The sequence below is a fragment of the Taurulus bubalis genome (assembly GCF_910589615.1).
Source record: "Taurulus bubalis genome assembly, chromosome: 18".
In the NCBI taxonomy this organism is placed as follows: Eukaryota; Metazoa; Chordata; class Actinopteri; order Perciformes; family Cottidae; genus Taurulus; species Taurulus bubalis.
Genome location: NC_136606.1, coordinates 14,458,188 through 14,474,025, shown reverse-complemented (window position 1 = coordinate 14,474,025; position 15,838 = coordinate 14,458,188). Strand labels below are relative to the sequence as shown.

At 43.2% G+C, this 15,838-nt stretch overlaps 1 protein-coding gene across 2 annotated transcripts; it reads left to right on the top strand.

Moving 5' to 3' along the window:
* Window positions 1–12,422: 12,422 nt before the first annotated feature.
* thtpa (thiamine triphosphatase) lies at window positions 12,423–15,131 on the top strand. Of its 2 annotated transcripts, none has more exons than XM_079234324.1 (4): window positions 12,423–12,495; window positions 13,364–13,433; window positions 13,722–14,216; window positions 14,338–15,131. In XM_079234324.1, exons 2-4 carry the CDS (start codon window positions 13,364–13,366, stop codon window positions 14,436–14,438), a joined length of 666 nt encoding a protein of 221 aa, XP_079090450.1. In that variant the 5' UTR covers window positions 12,423–12,495; the 3' UTR covers window positions 14,439–15,131. The 2 variants fall into 2 exon arrangements, with proteins under 2 accessions (XP_079090450.1, XP_079090449.1); XM_079234323.1 differs by having other exon boundaries at window positions 13,719–14,216.
* The last annotated feature ends 707 nt before the right edge of the window (window positions 15,132–15,838 follow it).

Here is a 15,838-nt window from a genome sequence, read left to right as displayed (position 1 = left end):
GGTGGCATTTAAAACCATTATGGATCAATAATAATCAAAAACAGTGATGGGTAGTAATGATAAATCGTATAAGTAGTAGTACAGATATAACAATAGTGATAATCAAAGTGACAATGAAACATAAGAGAATAAAAAGCAGATCTCCATAAAAACCTATCTAGTTTGGACAGTGCAACACCGTGTCTGTGTGTGTGCATGTGTGTAATCCCAGTCTTGAAGTTAAAGCACTCCAGTCCTTGCTTTACACACAAGATACAGTTTCCAACAGAGTACAAATTATTACTCATGAAAGGACATTGTTACCCTCCTCGTTTCAAAAACACACCAAGTGAGTCTTAATGCCATGTTAATGGCTGTGTTCATTTGAACTGTCTGTAGCTTGTGCAAAAATTGTGGACTAGTGCAAGTGTCAAGCCGTGGGAAGTCCTTTACAGTTTGCATTTACGAACACCTCTCCTGCTCTCTGTCGACCTCAGGATTGCTTTTTGGTTTTTGAATGACAGAAAGCAAAGGGAGGATTACTTTGGAATATCAGTTATTTTTAATATATTTCTTTACAAAAGTTCATGTTTTAGTTTTGCATTTTTGTTAAAACTATCAATAGTAACATTAATATACAACTTAAATTGAAGGAAAACATCTTTAGTATGTTAAGTGTCCTTCAACACAGCACCATCTTATTAGCTCTCAGTCAACACGTTTAATGTTTTATAATTTGCTTTCAAGATTTGAGTATGTATTAGTCCCTTGAGGATACTAGTAATACCCAACTTTCTCCCTTGTCATGGTTTCCAGATATGAGATCTCATTTCACAGCACGTACATTTCCAGAATCAGTAACTCTGTATCAAAACTGAACAAAACGAGGGGGGAGGGTAAGGGAAACTGCCCATTTCAAGCCCTGTTCTCTTAATTTTTCTAGAGGCTTGGCTTTTGACCTAAATAAAAGTCTGTTAAACCAGTTTTTAATTGCTTATATTGGCATTTGTATAAATATTGAAGCAAATAAATTGAGTACTTATCTTTCCGATCTTATGCACAATATTCATGGCAAAGAAAACTGTAAATTAATCAATTTGGTCTGACCCACCGTGCCAGGCGAGGATGAAATTATACAAGGATCACATGGGCTTGAATTCGTATACCTGGTGGCGTGTCTCCTTAAGGCGGTCATATTTCTAAACACACCCACAGTATGTGAAAACAGTTATTTACCTCGACAGGTTTGAAGAGCTGCATTTCAAAATGAGATGTACACCATTTGGAGGGAAAGTGAAATCCACAGGATCAAAGTAATTTGTAATAAAAACAAGACAGTTGGTAATTATAGTCCTTGGCCAAGAGGATGCTGGCAATTTTACAGGCAGGATTTGCTAGGTACAGAATATGACATTCAGATATTTCCCCCAAAGATTGATATAAAACCATTTTGCAACAGAACTCTTCATTTAAATACCCAGTTCTGCTTCTTGCACAATTATGCTCACACCTAAAGCATGTTTTATTGACTAGCAAAAATCAATTTATTTCACGTGATTTATATTAAGGCATCCATCATGCATCAATGTATCTTTCCATAAAAAGACACTTGCATTAGAATGCTTAAAAACATTTCAAACAATGTAAAATGTGTCAAAGTGCGGTATGCCAAGATTCTACGCTCCTCAGCCTCTTTTTGCCCTGTCTATTAGGATTGTCGTGAAAACTATGAACATGTAAATGGGGACAATTCAACAGCCCTATTTCTCTTTAAAGTACCTTTTTTTTTTAATCCCAAATGAGTGGACACAACACTCTTCAGATCACACTCTTGTAGAAAATAAAAAAGGTGACACTCACTACCAGTTCTTCCTCTCCCAATGGTTTAGTCCAGTTATATTATATCCAAGCAACCTTTGCCCTAGAAGTGAAAGTAGGCATGAGAAATACAATTCCACAGGAGAAAACTGGGAGTTATTTCATCTTATTATCCCAGAAAATTTCCAGGCCTTCCGTCAAATGGCCACTTCCAAAGAGGAAACACATTTGCATCAGTCTTTAGGGTAGCACAGTTCAAGCATGGCATGTTGAGTGCCTTTACAAATTATAGGAAGGTCGTTAAAGTAAGGTCATATATATATTTATACATATATATAACCACAGGCTTAGGACCAAAAAATGTTTGGATAAAGTGTGTAAGGATTGAAGGAGACTTGAGAAGTGTTCATCACTTATCAGACAGCAACTGAGTTAGTGTGAAGCAGCGTGGAAATAGTCTGCTGTTGGGTTGGATTTCAGGTGAACTCTATAGATCAACGGATGTCGAGTCAGTGAATGTTGAGCGAGGGAGAGCGGGTGCAGGGGGAGCCAACTTCAAAAACTAAAGAATATTAGCTTTTGAGGATTAGTGCTCAAATTTGTTTATTAAAATCTGAGGAGCCCAAATGGGTCCAAGAATAGTCAGTGTGCAGACCAATCCTGATCCGAGTCTTTAACTGTTGCTGGTGGACGTCGGTGGAGGCAATTCAATAACAAGCTCGCCTCCAGAGCCGGATACCGACGCAGAGTGAGACCCTGGCACGACACTGCCAGGTCCTCCGTTACCGGTTCCGTTCTTGTTGATGAGCGTCGTCGGCTGGCCAAAGTTAGTGGTTCTCAGGGTCGCCAGATGCCGTGGGGAGAAGACGTGGGCCCTCGCTGCAGCCCGGGATTCAAAGGAGACGTTGCAGGCATCACAGCGGCCTGTCAGGGTCTCTTTTGGCACCGGCTGGCCGGCCATTGGGGAAGCTGGAGGTTCAGTAACGGTCAGCTGAACGGGTTTGGGAAGAATGGGACGATTGGCTTTGAGAGCGTTGTACTGCAGGTAGCTTCCTGAGCTCATGTCCACCTTTCCACCTGACAGAGGAGACTGGGAATGGGGAGGTGGGGGGGGGACAGACAGGACCAGCGGGGGAATTAGTTTCAATGTCGTATCATTTAAAGTTCAAACTAAACAATCTATATAATTGATGTGCACAATTAAGCAACATTTTATTGTTTTAATTAGCCTTGTTTCTATATGCAGCAAAATGTGTGTTCTTGAGCAATAGTTTGACTACTCAAAAGGTAAGCAATACTTGTAAATCAATATATGCTATTGTTGGAGCAATACCACAAACGGTGTTAAAAACATTGAATGCCCGCTGTAGTGTACTCCAGCCTCAGACACATTTAGCTTTCAGGACAAAGAATAATCACTTGAATAGAGCACTATAGCAGAAATCAATTTCCTCATATGAATGGAAACACTTTTCCGATTTTTTTTTTTTTAAATCATAAATAATGCATTCAATAATAATTAACTGTGCTCTACTGCTTTGCAGAAGAAAAAAAACTTGTTATTTTAAAATTAGCATGAAATTATTCAATGTCATTAAACTTTAAAAAAAAACAACAATAAGTGCACAACAATTTGATTCCACTGAAAGTTAAGACATGACAAAAGAATTCCAATTGATGCCAACAAATGAAAAATGTTCCTCTCCTCATTGACCTTACTGCTAACCATTAGTATATCCTACTGTATTAACAAGTATGTGATGTTGTACAAACTGCTTAAGAAAAACTTGCTTATTACATCTACTTTCCCAGCTTACCATTTTCTCCTGTTGCAGCCTCCAGCGCTTCTCCTTGGCTCTGGTGTTTTGGAACCAAATCTGCACCACCTTGAGCGGCAGGCTGAGCTCAGTGCCGATGGCCTCACACTCCATGGCATTAGGGTGGGCACAGGTCTCGTAACAGGACTGCAGAATGGACAGCTGTAGGCAGGACAAGTGTGTACGTGGCCTACGGCTGGATGAGTGGGGCAGAAAGCTGCTTTCTGACGGGCTTGACTTCGCCAGGACCGGGGTGGAGGGGCTGGCCACTTTGGCAGAGATGGGGGTATTCGGGCTAACTGGCGCAATGCTGGGGGTTGGAGGAGGTGGGATGGTGCGAGGAGATGTGTGCGTTGGAAGAAACAGTTGTGCTCTCGATAGAGTGTTGATCTTAATTGGGACCTTGGGGGTCCAGTAGTTGAGCCCATTCTGTTTTTGTGGCATCACCGTTGTGGCATGAGGCCTGTTGTTGATGGGCGTTGAGGGCAGCTTGGGCACCATGCGGTTAGTGGTTCCCGGTCCAGAACCCATCTCATTTTCGTTATCTCTCTCCTCATCGGTCTTTTCTTCCTCGCTCTCCTCTTCTAGTTTTCGTTTCTGGGCCGGTCGTGGGGCAATAGAGATTGGATCCTTGGGTGGTGGTAAAATGACAGGGGCGTGGACTTTGGGTGCAACTTTGACCATAGTTACGTTGCTGGTGGTTTCGAGCTTGGTCTTTGGCACTGCAGAAGCACTGCTGCTCACAGGAGAAACTGTACTAGAGGAAACAACCTCTTTGGGCTTGATAGGAACTGGGGCGATTTTTTTCACCATGGCAGGTTTGCCCAGCTCCTTCACAGGGTCTCTCTCCGTCTTAATGAGGGTGCGCACAATTGGAAGAGTTGTGATACACCCAGTATTGTTTGAAGGAGGCTTGTTTGAGAAAATGGGTTTGGAAAGAGGCCAGGTAAATTTGATGAGAGGTTTGCCAACCGCTGCCAGGGTCCCGTCACTGATGAATCTGACCTCGCCCTTTCGTTCCCTCGCCCTCATGTTCTGGAACCAAATCTGAACAACCTTCTTTGGGAGGTGGACCCACTCTGAAATCTGTTCAAACTCATGTTTCCCAGGATTTGGGTCTTTGAAATAGCAGCCATACAGAATGTCAAGTTGTTCAGCTTGAATGATGGTCCTTGAACGTCGCATATCCCGATATCTTTTTCCTTTGGACTTTCTCTGCTGCTGCTGTTGTTGTTGTTGTTGCTGCTGCTGCTCCTTCTCTTTTTCTCTTTCCCTTTCCAATAGTGTGGCATTCATTTTCTCTGCAGCCCTCATGTAAATACTAGACTTTGTCATGTTGTTGCAGTTCATCAGACTCACACTGCTGTTGGAAGAAACCATGGAAGTGACAGGTTCAGGCTTCACCTGGACAACTACAAGACCTTTGGACGTGGGCCTCAAGCCAAGCCCATCCAGCAATTGTCCCTTCTGTGCTGCAATTTTATCAGCCAGAGATGATGAGGAAGAAGCAGATTTGTTGTTTCTCCCCATGCTGAGATCCAGAGCAGACTCACAGTCCACACCATTGGAAAGGTAGTGGGAAGTTTGACTGTTGGCGGAGAGAGACTGCGAGAGAAGAGAGCTGGAGAAGCGTGTGATAGTAGGTGGGTTAGGAAAAATGGGCAATTTGCTCCCATCAACCACGGAAGGAGTAAGAGAGAGGACATAGGGGCTGAGGAACTGAGTAGAAAAAGGAGCAAGGGACAGCGGAAGTGAGTGGAGAGCACTGATTGGAATCTGTGAACTCGGAGGATCCCCTTGGGCATCCAACTCTAGATCCACGTCGGGGTCCTGTCTCTCCTTCTTCACCTCCACCTCGTCGTGGTCAAACTCCCCCTTTCTTTTTTTCCTCTTTGCTCTCTGACCCCCTCCACCCTCCTCATCTTCATACTCATCCTCTGCATCAGAGAGAAACACAGTTGTGGAGCGCAAGACCTTTCCTCCAACTGGCCCCTTATCACCATGGACTTCGCAATGTGCTTCATCTTTAGCCGGGCTCTCAGGACCCTCCCTCAAAGACCCATTCTGACTTTCCTCATCAGACACAATGACAGAGGTGTACACCTCATTTTCAGAGTCAGAAGTGAGACAGGAATCGCCCTGACCCTCCCTCCCCAAATCTCTCTTTCTGCGTTTCCCTCTTGTACTCGACAAATCTATTGCCTGACTACCTGACGCTTCAACATCATCATCACCTTCGGCTATAATCAGTGAGTTTTCCTCGTCGTCATAGTCACAGTCAGAAATTTGGGCATGCCTTGTAAATTCCGCCAAGCGTCGCAGGTGTTCAAACTCTGTTGCCCTCTGCTTCTGTTTTGCATGCCGAGCTTGGCTCAACCACTTGCGTACCTCTGCCTCAGAAAGTCCCACCTCTCTGCCCAGCGCCTCACAGTCCTCATGGGGAGGACTTGCAGCATCAGCCTCACTTCGTGACTCAAAGAATGCCCAGAGAACTTCCGACTGGAACTCCGACAGCACTGGAAGGTCTGGATAAATGGATCCCAATGCATTACAAAGGGGTCGAGTTTGGTTATTAGTTAAGGCATTTGAACTCGGGCTAGCTTTTGGGGTCCCAAGAGAGCCACAGGGGCTAGTGCCCGAATGGGATTTTTGAGGAGTTGAATCAGGGCTAAGCGTAAGGTTTAAATTCAAAGGACTGAGGCTTGAGTTGCTGGGCACAGATGCAGAAGGCGAGAGATTTTTATTGCGGAGGCTCTTCTCTGTGCCCACTGGGGAGAGATTGAGGCTAGCTGCTTTATCACCTTCCAGGTCCAACTGATTAGTCGAGCTGTCTCCATCTGTTATGCTATCTCTATGCGCCTTCCCATTGTCTTCGTTATTCTTAACCTTCACTTTGCCTTCTATATTAGGACACTGTGCAGATTCTTTACTGTCCTCTTCCATAAGTTTCTCCGATTTAATATTCTCTGTAGTCCAGTTATTCCTGACCTGGATCTGATCCGAGACTTTCTCTTGCGTCTCGTCACTGTCGTGTCTTTCTTGTTTTCGCTCACACTGTAGAGTCTGCTCTTCCAGGCAGGGCTGCATGTTTGTTTGAACTCCTGCAGAGGGCCACTGGTTCTGTAAGCTGTTAAGTCTTTGGGTTAGGAGGGCTTGCTGGGCTGTGCTGAGACCTACGAATGGCACACACTGGGTGAGGAGCTGGCCTTGCTGGTTCTCTATGTGCTGCTGGGTTTGGGCTCCAAGCCCATTCAAGATCAAGGGCATGACCATTTGAGAATGAGGCACGAGCTGAGGCACGGCGGCGCCTGAAGCAGCACCAGCCGCGAACAGGGAGGGGAGGAGGGAGTGCGAGAGAGTGTTGGGACTAGATGTGAGGAGGGTGAGAAAGGCCGAGATCGCCTGAGCCGAGGCCACAGGGGAGGTGAGGAGGGACGGAGCCACTTGTGAAGTTTCAATCCGTTTTCCGTCTTTTGTGGTAGTCAACATCAAGGTCCCAGTAGCAGCACAGTTGGTGGTGGTAACTAGCTGACTGATTACACTTCCAGATGTGGTCACTACAGTGTTTAGAGCACTGGTGGTGGTAGCTCCCGAACCAGCAGCTGCACTGTTTGTAGCATGTGCAACAATTCCAGCATTTCTGCTGCGGGTCTGGTGCAAGACCGATTTCATATGGCTCTCAAGGGTGATGGCATGATTGTAAGCGACTCGACATACAGCACACTGGTAGGGTTTGTTTGATATGTATGGCCGAGACAGGACAGGAACTGAGGGATCAATGTCCCCACCTTGTTTTGCAGAGCCCTGTGTGATCCTCTGAGTGTGGGATGCCGACTTGTAATGAACTTTCAAGGCAGTTCTGCCAGGAAAAGTTTCCAGGCAGGCATTGCATTTGAATGACTGGGTGTTATTTTCAGTTGGCGCACCATTTTTACCAACTACCTTTTCACTACTATCTGGGATTTCTGTGTTTTCAGTTGCATTTTGCCGTTTGGGTCCTGTGCCTTGATTTCCCTCCTCTTCTGGCTCTGGCTCAGCTTCACCTCCCTCCTGTTCCATTATTCTCTCTTCCTCCATCACTTTGTCTCCCAGCGTCTGGGTAGCGTCTGAACTCTCACTAGATTGGCAGGGATCTGAACAGACGTCTTCAGCGTGCTTCAGTTGTGAAGATTCAGCATCTGATGAAATTAATATGCAGGTTTAACTTCTATGTTCTAGTAAATGGAGGTCCAGCTGATAGCAGAAGTGCACAAATATCAACCTTTTTACCCACCTGCACCAAGGCAACACACATCAGGGACAATTTTCTATTGCAAATGTCTTTCTTAGTTTTTCTTTTATGTAGCTTTGAAACACCATTTTAATACTACAACAAAAAAACTAAAAATCTACATTATAATAATCCATTTGTGAACTAAATCAGGTTTGGCTGGATAATAAAACATCAGCAGTATTTTTCACACTCACCTGATGATTTTAGAGCACTTTTTTCCTCTTCTCCTCCACTGCCACCCTGTTTTAGAACAGCCTGTTAAAAGAAAATGAAAGGAGAGTCTCAGCAAAATTCCCATAGAAAACTTAACTCTGCAAAATGAATGCTATGTAGCTTCTGAGCTGCACAACATTTGGGTGTGACCTAATGATGTGTGTTTATAATACACATCGCTTGGCTAGCCTTTAATTTACAAACTACCCTGAAGGCATAAATTAAGTCTTTGATCAATTCATCCACCAATAAAATTCCTTCTATTTCTTAACACTCAACACACTCAATTGTCATGCACCATTACAAAGTGTGTTCATTGAGATGCCGTTTTCCTAATTTGGGCTCAACTACTAAAATACTTTCACACTGACATTTTTGGTAACTGGTTAATCCAAACAAGGAAATATTCAAACGATCAAAATAATGAACACGAACACTGACAAAACTCAACCTGCACCAACAAGTCATGGACAGAACCCCCCCTCAAAAGTCACAATTCACACTACCAATTACTAATGTAGTAAAAAAACTATGCAGAGATCTGTGTATTTTTGCCGGGATTGTGGGTAAACCAGCGTATCCAACAAATATCACTTTGTTACGGTGAGGTTCTTTGGATTAGAATATTAAGAAATGTGTTTGATCATTAATATTTAGATTGATATAGTAATTAGGTTAAAAAAAAAAAACAGTGTAATTATATACGAGTCCAAGATAAACTGTTTTGTTTCCTAACATTTCCAAATGCATACATGGAACTCATCTTACTTGTTTCTCTTTGTGTGTGTGTTTTTGTTGCATGAAAAGCAGGGTATTAATAGAGTTCTCTATCCATCTAAGGGATCCTTTCCCATATCATAACATGTGTGACGGAAGGTAGGCAATGTAACAAAATGTGAATTATAATACAGTAGCCTAGCAGTGAATGCTGATTTGGCGAGACTCATATGCATTCAAGTAAATTTAAATGTTAAACCTTGGTGAAAGCTGTGATGCATCTACTGCTCCTCTTTGCTTTTGCAGATGTCCTCTCCACATCACATAATTTGTATTTACTGCAGAGCTACTGCATTACAAGGCGTTTTGATAGTTTGTCCAACCCTTGTATATCAGCCAGCAACAAGTGGGCTCATTAAACATTACGCACATAATTGATGTACTACCCAAAGTACTACAGTTCAACAACCGTTCAAGGAGTACAGCGCGGCCATACAGCCTAGCCATACTTACAATGTCCAGCAGTTTGTCGACACAAGATGGAAGTACGCTGTGTTGCCCAGTGAGATGTAGAGACATGGAGGATCTGTCTGTTTGCCTTTTTTGGCACAGGGGGCACAGCCACTCTGCCACTCCATTGCTTTCACAACTCACTGTCTCTCCAGACTCCTCCTAACAAAACAAATAGGTGTTAGAGAATCCTACTCTTTCTAGGGGCTGTTATTATTCATCACAAATGCAGAATCGAAAATATCTCCAAGGAGGGAGCTACACCCAACAAGATAGAAGTATACGTGATGATTACACACCTTAGCTAGGTGACCAACACTCACCATACATTGCCATGTTTAACTATTTGAACCCACAATCGGAGGCCAGTTACCATACCCTTCAATGGGCATGCCGTGTCCCTTTTAACAGGACTGCTAGATCAGTATCCCGTTCTTACAGGTCTTTGAAGTGCCATGCAACCATTAACTATGTTTGGTTGGGAGGTTCCCAGCATTTCTTCTGCAAAGACCGTATCAAATTACATAATAATGCAATTGTTTAAATTGCACCTTTTGAAAGGTAAAGGAGTAGTCATACAATGCTTTTAAAATCTAGATAAAAGATTCATTGTTTAAATCCGCTTCGCAAACCATCTCAATTTTCCACAAACTCATCTGGTACAACATGTGCACATGAACTGTATTAAAAGGCAGAATATAGTGGAGTCCCACTCAATCATCATAACATGCACAGTTCCACAATTAACAAAGAGTATAAAGAGTATACAGAATATAAAGAGTATACAGAGTCTCCTACCACTAATCTCTACCCTGCCACAGTTTTGACCAAGGACAAGGAACGTGGCCAATATACTAAATATGATCTGAAATCATACTGCATAGGCTCGACCTGCATGATCAAATGACTGTTACTCCCACGTAGTAGGAAGTCGAAATAGACCACCAGTCTGGATTTTAACAACACAGCTTTGACGTATTTCTCTGCAAGCATTTGTGATCCCAAAACAAATTACAGCCGACACAAGCAAACCATGCCCATGAGGAGAAATACCAACACATCCATAATCCTCACTTCCTCGTCATGCCAATTAGCAAGCTAGCAGAGCTATACGACCAGATAATGTTTCGACAAGTCCACACAGAGCAACGCGCTAAAGTGAACCTCCGCATTTCGAGTTGCACAATTAAAAAAGCAGAGACATAACCGGATTGGCGTCTTCTCCGCTCGTAGCTGGCTAATTAACGAGCAGTCTAATTAGCTGTGCCTACCAGAGACGAATCAATTAGCTAGCAAGCTAGGCTGAGGAGCCCCCCTCTGTAACGTCGCATTACGGTCGTCTTTCTGGAAACGCTGTTCCGCTGCTTAGTTTGCTGAAAATGAGCCCACGGTGGCGGCCGGACACGTCTCCGTGAACCCGCAGACGACGGGGCAGGCGTGTGCACGGTCCCGTTTGCAAAAGGCTATCGGCGACGGCTGGACGGTCGTTAAAGTGATAAACAAAAAAAACAAAAACAAAAAAGGAGGTTCAGCTAATAACAGTCGTGTCACTTCGCTAGCTAGCCTGTTAGCAAGGCAAGATAATTAACCGCTCCTCAAACTGTCTCCCAACTGGCGGAGCTCGCGACGAACTCTGCCCCGGTCCAGGTGGGAACTGCAGCTTCGGTACACCGAGCGAGTTCACCCTCGGAGTGGAAAATACTCTCACGAAGCGGAACATCAAAAACGTCGGCCTCGAGTTATTTCCTTACCCCTCTGATTGTGGACTGCCAGTCGGGCATCTAGTGTTGCGCCGCCCGCCGCCTGCTGCTCAACAGCGCAAATTGAGGCCTAGCCGGACCAAAGCCATTTAATTAATGAACGTGGGCTCCGTGTACAGATGTGTTAGAAAACACTCCGACCCCTCCTCCCCTCGCCGCCCGGGCAGCAGACCCCCTTTGGACGCGTCCTAGCGCTCCGATCCGTCCCTTAAAACACTCACGGTGCAACACATGGCCATTTAAACTACCATTTTAACAGCTTCGAGCCGTAATTGGCGAAAGAATTAAACGGCACCAAAAAAAAAAGAAAGAGGCTACTTGAAGCTTAGTACGTGCGCCGCGGTCGCCTCGACGATGGGGGTGGTGTCGGCAGAGCAGGCGAGAGAGAGACGAGAGAGGCAGAAAAAGTTTGGATTTAATGTTGGATTTCTATTCGGGATCGGATTAGTAGGGGGCACAATCTGTCGTTTGCTCAACCCCTCTCCCGGTCGCGAGGCCACTCTCCCCCGCTCAAATCTGCACAATTAACCGATCGCGAATGACGTTTAATTAAGTTCGGAGCAATTAGCTAATGCGTCTTTACCTGCATGGTCGCCGCTCCAGCACGCACACACACACACGCTTCCTCCGTGGCTCCTCAGAAGTGAAAAGTTTTCTTGCCTGCCCTCCCTCCCTCTCTCTATCTCGCTCTATCTCGCTCTCTCTTCTCTCTCTCTCTCTCTCCCCCTCCCTTCATTCGCCCTATCCCTCTCTCCTTCCCCTCTTTCCTCTAGTAAACAGACCACAGCTCCCCCCAAGGCTGATTGCTGACATTCAGAGGGGACAGACTATCAAATCCCTTATGTAACCCCGCAGATATTAGATTATTAGCGCGTGTGTGTTGGTTGAAATGGCGATTACCATTTGAGCTATCAAGAAACAGTCATGATAGATTATTTCTCTCCCCCAAAAAAAGTATGCCGATGCGTTGATTGCATTAAATCCCTCTAATGTGAGAGCCGTACTCGTATTTACATGAAAAGGTGAATACATGATGAGTCCCCGTTCTGACACAAAGAGTGTGACGAGTTAATTAAGGCTGAATAATAGAGAAGTAACGGCAACAGGCTCTGCTCCGCCTTATACACACGATTTATAACGTGTTTTTAATCAAACGATAGGTGTGGCGCACATCAACAGTGGAGTATGTGTAATAAATATTTATGAAGCAGAGGGGATTAAAACTGCACCATCCGTATGCCACTGCGTTACTGGGACAGGAAGTGATGCTCCTGAACACCGCGATAGGTGTCTCTAATTGCGCCTGTGCACAAATAAACTTCGCTGACGTGTAGGGGTTGTTCGGATTGATTTGTCGCTCACTTTTTGATGCCGAAATATTGGGATTAAAGGACTCGATTTGAGAAAGGTGTGTGAAAGAGCAGTCCGCTCCGTGGACGGTGGTATTTACAACTTTTGACACGTTCGTGTGTGAGTCTGCAACAGCAGCTCGGGCTAAATGATTGGAAACTGATTCATAATGGCACAGGTGCGGCTGCAGGAGCTACTGCTGTGCTGCTGTAGTGCTATATAGTACTATAGTTGGTAATAGCAGTTCAGTTTTGAGCATTTACTGGCATTGGGGCATGGCAATAATATAATATATAAAGTCAACAGAATACCTTATTAAATACCACATTAAATGAATATGCAAAATCAACCAAGCAAAGACATTGAGAACCCTGAGTAAATCATGGTTGAATGCAATGGTGAGAGTAGTAACACAATGTAATTATACTTTATTTTAAAAAAACTGTAGTAAGTCTTATGCTGCATAAGTTACTTTATAAAAGTCATGCATATATATATATATATATATATATATATATATATATATATATATATATACACACACATACATATACACACACAGTTATATTATATCATTATTATTAATTGTGCATTACTGTGTAAGATGCATTTTAATGCTGTAGATTGAAGTGAAAGTAGTTTAAAATAATTTATATAAATAATGTATAATATCTTATTAGTATATCTTAATCTATGAGATATTACATACAAAATTTAAAAAATCTGTTTGAATAAAAAGTCAAGTACCTCAAAACTGTACTGCTACTGAACTTACTGCACATTACCTGAATATATGTACTTTGTTTCCACCATTGGTTAGTGTAAAATACATGTAAAAAGTCGAAGAATTAAAAAAATCTTTACTGACTAACTTACTTTTGTGAGCATATGGTATTATTAGTGTTGATCTTATTGTGTCATTTCAGATGAGCGTGGAAGTGGAAAGAAAATTTGTGTTCAACGCTGACACTCTAAAAAGACTGGAGGAGATCGGGGGTATGTGCTCAATGTGTTTACCACACGTTTATTCATGAGTAAATTTAGAACTAAGACATTTAACTGATGCTGTGATCCACATCCGCTTCCAAATGGTCACTGAAGGACCTCATTTAATGGCACTAATTGCTGTGGTTTTCACTGTAACTGTACTGACACGGACCATCTGTCTCTCGTTAATAGTGAAGTTTAATTATCTGTATCAGCCTCGTTAGCGTCTTAATATTTAGACATCCATTTTTTTTTAAACCGGCTGTCTTTCTCCTCCCACTTCTTTGTGCGCAGCAGTGTGTGTTGGTCAGCGCCAGTTTCGTGACCAGTACTTTGACACCCCCAAGTTTGACCTGACTCTGAGAGACATGTGGCTGCGTAAACGTAAAGATTGCTGGGAGTTGAAGTGCCCAACAACGGCCACCGGGACAGAAGAGTCATCTGAAGAACAATCTAAAGCGGCAGCACTGTGTTCTCGATACAAGGAGATAACCGACCTGCCTGAAATTCAACGGAGAGTGAAAGAGGTCATAAAAGACATTTGTGGGGACAGAGAGACCGAGGCAAGACTGCCACAGGAGGACGAGTCTTGGCTGAGCGAAATGAATCTTGTGTGCTTTGCGGATTTTACAACAGTGCGAAAGTCCTTCACTTTAGAGGAGAAGGGGGTGCAGATAGATCTGGACCAAGCTGACTTTGGCTACCACGTGGGAGAGATGGAGGTCCTGGTTCCAGAGGGAGGAGATGTGCAGTCGGCCTTGGAGAAGATTAAAAGAACGGCTGGAAAACTGGGTGAGCTCAAAGCATTCAAACTATCCAAACCTTTATTTATATTCAAGTATCAGTATCATGTATTATATTCATCAAGTATATCAATTTGCCATTCTATAAATATGTATTTTCTTCCTCTCAGGTCTGACTGGAGATCAGCGAGTTGACGGAAAAATGCATGTTTACCTTGAAAGAAATCACCCAGAGCACTATGCAAAACTACTGAGCGCACATGTTTTGTAACATGTTATAAGTTTCACATTTTACATTTGTGAAATTTATAGCTACATGTTTTTCTCCATTTGTATCTCAAACACTCATGATGTAAAACTGAGGTATTTGTTTTTTTGAAAAGCTAATTCCATTCATTAAGTCTTTATCTAAAGCCTCACTCCATTCAATCACTGTACCGACCTGAATTAGAAGCCTTAGAAAAACAGCAATAGGCCCTTGAAATGTACCCTTGTGCTCAACGGCTGTGTCCTATACAGCACATGCAACAGTTATATTTCTGTCTGGCTATGAAGCGTATGAGAGGATGTGTGAATACTGGAAATAAATAGGGTGCCATACTGTCGATTCCATATTAATGATGCTTGTTCTGTACTGTGTTGTATTAAAAAAGGCAGGCGATTAGACATATTTATTAGACACAGACATGTTGATGTTTCAAAATGTTGCACAACAAAATCAGTTAAAAGGGCTAAAATGTCATCTTTGGGTTATAAACATTAAATAACTTCTCTTTTGCTGTTTGAATTATTGGTATGAAATCAAATAAAGGTCAGCAAACCGTTCAATGCTCAAATGATAAAATAATGGTATGTGCTGAAGGGAAACTTCTTTTGCAGCAAAAAAAGTAACATTAGCGCAGCATATTTTTCTGATACCAATTCAAAATGTTTAAGCCAATCATTATGCTACAAATGTTTGCTCGTGTGTACTTTATATGTAGGATGGGTTTCACTCATTCAGCGTGTCTGCATGATTATGGCAGCGACTATGCATATTACTCGTCAATTTTACAGTAATAGTGGATGTTTTCTCATTATATTGAGAACAGTTAAAAATGGTGTTGCCACTGGTTTGTGCTGCAGAAATAAATGAGTGCAAGTACTCAAACCATTTTCATTATTGCAGCATGCTCTTGCAAAGCAAGATAGATTCACATGTAATTAGGATGCAGACACTGCAGGATTCAGTTTACTGCCGTGTTTTGATCTATCACTCGTTCATTTCTGTGTGTATACTGTGACGACTACATCATCTCATTCCCCCCAGAGAGGGAGACTTGTGACAAAAGACGAGTTGTACTGTCACGCATTCATCTTCAATTTCAGGCTGTGACCAAGCGGAGGAGGAGCTTTAAATAGGCCCTCCGACTGATCGCTCTGCTGGGCTCGTTTCTACTGTACCAACACCAGCACCTGTTGTAGGCAGCTTTGTCTGGACACCTGTGATGCGCGCACACACACACTAACATTGTATACAGTTTTGAGTAACGTGATACACGGGTAAGCTTTTTCAGACAGAGCAATCAGTCTTTTGAGAGACACACACCTTCTTCTGAATGTCAGTCTGCGTTCTGACAGCCGAGTCCCTACAGTACTCGTTCTTTTACACAGGAGGTCAACTTCATGCAC